This window comes from Anopheles bellator (assembly GCF_943735745.2).
Source record: "Anopheles bellator chromosome X unlocalized genomic scaffold, idAnoBellAS_SP24_06.2 X_unloc_33, whole genome shotgun sequence".
NCBI classification, from domain to species: Eukaryota; Metazoa; Arthropoda; class Insecta; order Diptera; family Culicidae; genus Anopheles; species Anopheles bellator.
The window spans coordinates 5692-13445 of NW_026684297.1; the positions used below are offsets into that span (position 1 = coordinate 5692).

The 7754-nt window shown below is 52.2% G+C and overlaps 1 protein-coding gene across 1 annotated transcript in view; it reads right to left on the bottom strand.

Moving 5' to 3' along the window:
- Window positions 1-521: 521 nt before the first annotated feature.
- The window catches only part of LOC131214159 (uncharacterized), an 8238-nt gene continuing 1005 nt past the window's right edge, over window positions 522-7754 (bottom strand). Inside the window, exons 2-3 of the mRNA XM_058208544.1 lie at window positions 5250-7412; window positions 522-713 (exon numbers count right to left, since the gene is read on the bottom strand). Of these exons, the coding sequence (XP_058064527.1) occupies window positions 522-713; window positions 5250-7412 (2355 nt within the window). The remainder of the gene's footprint in view (window positions 714-5249; window positions 7413-7754) is intronic.

Sequence of the window (7754 nt, forward strand, 5' to 3'; positions counted from 1 at the left end):
ACACCTTGATTTGTTTCCTAAGTCAAACCATACCCGAGATAGAGCTAATGCAATTATTCCCGATTCTAATTAAGCCATGCTTTAGTGGAAGAATAGCATATTATAGTTATTCCTACGTATTATGTTTCTTCGTCTTATACAACTTATAGGCAACAACCTTCTTATAGGCAACAACCGCTGAACGGTCTTAACCTGAACCAGAGATATTGTTAAGCTGTGATGCTCTCTGTAACAGTTCGTTTTTACGGGCGAAGTTGTTAGCCCCGTGCCAACCACTGAGTCACGCCGGTGTCGGAAATCGAAACCATGCCGGTTGAGTGGAAACCGGTCCCGGGATTCGAACTAAGGCCAGCTGCGTGACAGCGACGAGCGTTACCAACTGCTCTATCACCGGTGTCCATTGCCTTTGGGGCGGAACAAAGTTCGCCGGGTCTGCTAGTATGAACTAAAATACATCCGCTCACCTATTGTGGACAATTGAGGAATGGAAAGTGTTTTGAAAAAACAGCAACACCATCCAGTCAGTGCGAGGGGTCAAGGTAGATCTTGTTTGAGAGGATGCGATTGCATCGATAGCGATGCAACCGGGGTACGAAGAACAACCGGGACCGGGAGATTCGGATAAAAGCTTTCAACCGCGAACGTGGAGGACTCTGTTGCAGGACATGATCGCTCAGCGGTTGTAGCTGACGGGTGTTGATGATGTACTTTTTCTGCAAGTATTATAGGAAACCTATCATTTTACACCAAAACAGTTGAATCTCTTGAACTTTATCCAAAGCTGACTCAGATTCCTTTAGCTCCGAATGAATGCGCCGCCTCTTTTATGATGTTTCTTTTATTGATAATCAATGCTGAATACGATACCTGTTTCAATCTTTTTGTTTCATATACCACCTGCACCTCCAATCCTGTGGCTTATACTGATCAACAGTTTCTTGGATATGCGGGTAGTAGCGGTAGTGGCCGAGGACGGTCGAGGGTAAGTTCAGTTATATAAACACATTATATTAAATTAGTTGATTCTTCTTATAATCTTAGAAATGGGCAACATACATTTACTTCACTTTACTTAAACTGGTGTGATGTACTTGTCTTATAAATGTAAGTTATAACTGTTTGCTATTACTAAAGAAAGATATCACCAACCAGCGCTTGGATTGTAATTCAGAGTAAATTTTTTCTAATATCTTCTCAACTCCAAAATTGCTCAGATTTGTCGGTAGAAGGTTTTTGTAATTCATCGCGTTCCAAATAAATAGGAATGTTTATGTTCCACTTTGGAAAAGTACCTCTTCGCTCTACAGGGTGGCAACGAGAAAGTGATACTCATTCGAGTGCCCATCGTTTTAATTTTTAAAGCTATAGATCCGATCTTTGTTTACTATTTGAAGCAGTACTATGTTTACAGTTTATTCATACGTGATAAAGTCAGTGGTTGTGGTCCGTTCATCAGAAAATTGTAATGGATTTTTATAGATAACAAATCGAGATCTTGCATCTTCAAAACCTCATAAACATTCAGATGAAGAGGAAGCTGTCAAATCTGAACTTGACCAGATTATTCGTGTAAAGGACCATCAAACGTTTCAAGGAAACTGGTACAGTTGTCCACACAAAAAACCGGGGAAAAGACGGGCTTTACGGACTTCTTCTTCTTCTTTTTATTCTTTGGCACTACAACCGCTGTGCGGTCTTGATTTGCACCAGAGAGACAATTGTTAATGTCAATTATCCCTAGTGCTATCTGTAACAGTTCGTTTTTACGGGCGGGGTTGTTGGTCCCGCGCCAACCCCCCTGTCAGCGTCGGTATCGGGAATCGAAACCATCGCCGGTTGAGTGACAACCGATCCCAGGATTCGAACCCTGGTCAGCTGCGCTGACAGCGAAGAGCGTTACCGACTACTCTATCAGCGGGGGTTCTTTACGGACTTCAGCGGTATTCAAAGCGGTGAAGGAGTGTATTCGACGAAATCCGGTCCGCTTGGGTAGAAAAATGGCACGTGATATGAAAATGAGTCACACCTCCATGCAAAACATAATCGAAAAGGATCTTGGAGATAGTCTTTTTAAGAAGCAGAGGATTCATGGATTATCGCTTCAAAATATTACCGACAGGGTTGTCAGATCTCGGATGCTCTTAAATTCAGATATTCAGATATTATTATTATTCTCGGACGTGTTTTTGTTGCGCTCTCTGTTTCTCCTGCGTTTGTTTGTGAATTTTCGCCGTGCAGGGCCGTGATTCGTGTTGTTCTGTGGGCTTAGTGTCATAGCCCTGTTGCCGGCGCGCGTAACGAGTTCTGTGCGTCCGTCCTTCGTTTTTTCGCAACGTTTTGTTTTTTGGCGTCATCAGCTGATCGCCGCCACTTTTGGCTGGCGATTGATGAGAAGCCCCGTAACCAACACATCGATTCGCATCATCACTACTCACTTCAGGAGGATTCGCCATACTAGGGCACATCACTGCTCACCTCAGGAGAATTCGCCATATTAGGGCACTTCTACACGCGATTGGCTTCGTCACTACTACATCACTAAACTCACCATGACGTGTTCGTCTTGCAAGCTTGCCCTGGGAGCTGGAGATCGCACTTTTCGGTGCGGCGGTTTTTGCGACGACGAATTCCATGCCAAGTGCATCGGAGTATCAGCTACTTGCCGGAAGGAGCTTTTAAAAAACCAGCAGCTGATCTGGGTTTGTCCCGTTTGTGCGCGCTTCATGAGCGACGATGGTCTTTGCCGTGTGAAACGTGGCATGATGGCGGATCTCATCTCACTAATGTCCGAGATGAGAAACGACCTCATCTCAGAGTTCGACGTTCGGTTGTCCCGTCTCGCTTCTGCACTGCGTCCGACTACTGCGGTTTGCGAGAACGCGTCTCTCACCAGGATGGTTGGCGCATCTCATCCTGTGGCCCATCCGGCAGCTTATCCGGGAACTCAGCCGTCAACTCATCTTGCTGATAAACAAGTTACTGTGTCCGGAAGTTCATCAGCTCATTCTGCGCCAGGTCGTGCTCCTTACTCCTCTGATAGGGCACCGAGGCCTCTTATCGGCGGCACATCTACAATCTCACTGATCGATACGGTGCCTGCTCCTATCCAAAAAATGTGGCTTTACGTCTCGCGTCTGGCGCCTAATGTGACTGACGAACAGGTCGCCTCGATGGTCACAAAATGCCTGGGTCCGGGAGAGTACACCGTTAAAAGGTTGTTGAGGAAGGATGCGGACACTGCCACTCTGACCTTCTTGTCGTATAAAGTTGGACTGCCCGAGACCATGCGCCACAAGGCTCTCCAACCGACCACATAGCCAACACCATCGCAGCTCGCGAACTAGACACGAACACACGCTTACTCGAACAACTTTGGCTCCGGGTCAAGGTCGGGATACGCACTCTAATTCTCGGCATAGTATATTTACCTCCGGGGATCAGCACTTCTCCCCCCGTCATTGGGGCACTGAGTGCGACGACGACTGCCTTGCTCGCAAACTCTAAACCTAATGATGGACTGATGCTCATTGGCGATTTTAACCAACCGAATGGCCCTAAAGGTATTGGCTGCCATGAGTTCATCGATCTGCTACACTTGAACGGCCTCTCGCAAATCAACGGCATTCGCAACTGCAACTCGCGCCTGCTTGATCTTGTTCTGTTTAACAACGCTGCCAACCTCGAACCACAAGTTGTCGAGTCTGTGTTATCCCTACTACCTTGTGACAAGCATCACCTACCGCTGACGATCTCATTAGCATCGACAATTTAGAGATCGACCACCTTGACTTCTCACCCACATGACTTCACACCGAAACTGAACTTTAAGCGTACCGACTTGACGAAACTTCGGTCACTGATTAATGTGTTCTCGTCTGAATTCCTACGCTCGTTCTTCACAAACACGACTGTCGACGATGAAGTGGAATCGGTCACTTCATTTATGCTGGCCGCGCTTCGATCCTGCACCCCCTATGTGAAACCAATCTCTGAACCCCCTTGGTCCAACTCGCAGTTAAGACGCTTGAAAACGCTCAGGAACAAGGCAATTCGGATACCGCGTCTCGGCTTGTTTTGCGTCTACGGACGTCTCAACTACGCATGTCACCGAGCATACACGAGGAAAATGCAGTTTAACTTGTATCGTAACACCGAGCAGTTTTGGAAATTCGTGAATCGTCGTGAAATCAACACACCAGCCTGGCCCCGATGGGATTCCTGCATCTGCAGTGATAAAATGCGGGGCTGAGCTGGCTCCAATGTTGTCCAAGCTGTTCAACCGCTCGCTGTGCTCAGGTATATTCCCGTCGAAGTGGAAGACATCTTGGATGTTTCCTATCCATAAAAAAGGGGATAAGTCCAACGCCAGCAATTACAGAGGAGTCACATCGCTGTGCATATTTGCTAAACTGTTGGAGTCACTGATATACGACGCTCTCATAACTAGCGCTCTGAACTTCATTACTCCACTTCAGCATGGCTTCGTTCCTAAAAAATCTACAAATACGCTGCTAATGGAATTCACGAGCTTCTGTCTACGGAACATGGACTCTGGAACACAGGTCGACGCTGTTCGTGCACGGAGCACGGAATTGACGATAGAAGAAATTACACGTCTTTTGCGATGATCGAATTCCTCACGTCTTTCTCTCGGTAGAGTAGCTTTGCGAATAGAACGATCGGGTCCCAGTACCGCTTGTACGGGCCCGATCGCGGGGACCCCGAGTCACCCACGCAGGGCGCTCGGCACTCATTCGGGGCTCTGACCAAGCGGTTTCCGGCCACCGCGTGTCCGCACTGACACTCTGGTGACGGCTGGCCGTTATCGCCGTTACCACCGCGACTGACACGTCGCGTCAGTTGCGGCGGGCCCCTTGCAGCAGATTTAGCACACGTTTGTGCTAAACCATCCTCCCCCCTTTGGGACGGAGGCGTCCGTCCCAAATTCCCGTTTGTGGGGGGTCGTCATCAGGATCCGCCGTCACGGTAGCAGGCGGTTCCCCCGAGGCAGCATCGCACGTAGCAGCATTCCCCGGGCGGGGTGGCTCGTCCGCCACCCCATCGCACGCAGCGTTGACATCCTTCTTAGATGGTTCGTCAGCCGCTTGGCTGCACGTAGCGGCGTCGTCTGGAGAGCTGGGGTTGGCAGCTACAGGCAGGGGGGCGAGCAAGCGGACGTTCCGCCGGTACACCCTGCTGCCGGTCTTCACGTCAGCCACCCGAATGGCCCCGTCCGGGCCCGGGTGGACTTGGGTGATGACGCCCAACGGCCACCGAGACACTGGAAGGTTGTCGTCTCCGATGAGCACGATCTGTCCCTTCTCGGCGTTGGGCATCTTCCGCGTCGATTTGGCTGCGCATCGCAGGTGCGCCAAGTACTCCGACCGCCAACGAGTCCAGAAATGCTGGGCCATCCGTTGAACCCGCTTCCACCGTGTATGGAGGGGCTCCGTCTCGTCGTCCTTCAACGTGGCCGGGGTGTTGAAGGAAGAACGCCCGATGAGGAAGTGGGCCGGCGTGAGGGCCTCGACGTCCTCGGGCGATGTACGTATTGCTGTGAGCGGCCGCGAATTAAGGATCGCTGAGATCTGGTGCATGAACGTCTGCATCTCGATCAGCCTCAATCGCGCGCCACGGGAGGCCGCCTTCAGCAGTCGCTTAGCCACCTTGATGTTGGCCTCCCACAACCCACCGAAGTTGGGGCTGCGAGGAGGGATGAAGGAAAAGCAGATTCCCTCATCGGCGGCCAGTTCGACGACGTGGTGCTGGAACTGGGCATCGTTGAAAACGTCACGGAGTCGGTGCAGTTCCCGAGCGGCACCCACGAAGTTGCGACCGTTGTCGCAGTAAATAACATTTGGCCTACCACGCAGTGACACGAAGCGCATGAGGCCGGAGATGAAGGCTTGCGTGGATTGGTCTTCCACCACCTCAAGGTGCACAGCCTTGGTGGCAAAGCGTACAAAGATGCACACGTAGACATCGATGTTGCGATTGCCCTTCATCCCAGATGCTACAACAAATGGCCCGCATAGGTCGATGCCGGTATGCGTGAACGGGGGCGACGGGTTCACCCGAGGCACCGGCAGAGAGCCCATTTGCTGCGTGAATTGGCGAGGGCGAGCCTTGACGCACGTGACGCATCGCGAGAGCTCCCCCGCCACTGTTCGTCTGAGGTCACGCATCCAGTAGCGAGTCCTGAATTCCGCTATCACCAGGGCGACGCCTGCGTGGTGGTTCCTTTCGTGGATGTCCCGGATCATCACCCGTGAGAAGGGGTGGGACTTCGGGACGAGGATGGGCAGGCGCGCCTCTTCCGCAAGTTCGGCATTCTGCAGCCGCCCTTGTACGTGGATCACCCCATTCACGCAGATCGGGTTGAGGTGCTGAAGGCGACTCGTTGGCGTGATGTGGCCCGTCAGTTGCATCTCTCGCACTTCATTCGGATGGACCGTCGTCTGCATCCGTAGCAAGATGAATCGCAGCCCAACTTCTTGGGCGGCGAGCGTCATGGGGCCATGTATCGCGGAAAGGCCAGGATCTTTTGCACGTAGCAAGGCCGATTTTGCCTTAAAATTGTTGACCGCACGTCCGAGCCAGGCGAAGTGACGGCGCGTCTTTCCCAAGGAACAATGGTGCGGGTATTGCGCGATCAAGTCGTCGCAATCAGGCCCGACGGTGGCTAGTAGCACGGGAGCTTGCGGAGCCACTGCACCCAACACTGCGAGATCAGTGGAAGGGCTTAGCTCAAGCATTCCGTGGCATCCCGCTTGAACGAATGATGGACCGTTCAGCCAGAACGTCATAACTTCTGGACGGATCAACCTTCTTGCCGAGATCCCTCGGGAAACGATATCGGCCGGGTTGAGCTTGGTAGGCACGTAATGCCAGTCGGTGGTCGCGGTAGCCGTCTGGACTTTGGCAACTCGGTTCTTCACGAAGACGTCCCACCGAGAGTTGCCCGAACGGATCCAGGTTAGTGCTACCTGCGAGTCGGACCACCAATGTGTTTCGTCGACACGGGAGCCGAAGACGTCCTTGATTCTCACGTAGAGATCGGCTAGCAAAACTGCCGCTTGCAGCTCTAGTCGTGGCAACGTCATTGCCTTGAGGGGGGCCACCCGGGACTTGGAACACAGCAGGCGCGTTATCCGATGGCCCTGATCGTCCTCGAAGGTCACGTAGATCACGCAGCCGTAGGCCTTCACGGATGCATCGCAGAAGCCGTCGACACGCAGCGTCGTTGGTCCGCTGGGCGACGCCATTCGTGGGATGTGCAGCTTTCTCAAGAGTGGAAGTTGTGACGTGAACTTGTTCCACTCTTGGACCGTTGCGGGTGACACGTAGTCGTCCCATGCCAGATCTTCTCGCCAGAGATCTTGCATCATCATTTTTGCAGTGATGATCACCGGCTGAGGATCCCGACCGGATCATACAGCGTTCACGTAGATGGAGTGCACTGGCTCAAGATGCACGGAAGCGGGCACGAAGCCGCGGGTCGCACGGATGCGGGCACAAGAGCGTTGCGTCAATGTTCGCGTAGAGGAGCGCACTGGCGCAGGATGCGCGGCAGTGGGCACGAGAGCGCGGGTCGCACGGGAGCGGGCACGAGAGCGTTCACGGGAGGCTTCACGTCATTGTTCACGTAGAGACGGGCGCACTGGCGCAGAATGCACGGCAGTGGGCACGTTAATGTTCACGTAGAGGCGTCACGTCAATGTTCACGTAGAGGAGCGCACTGGCGCAGAATGCAC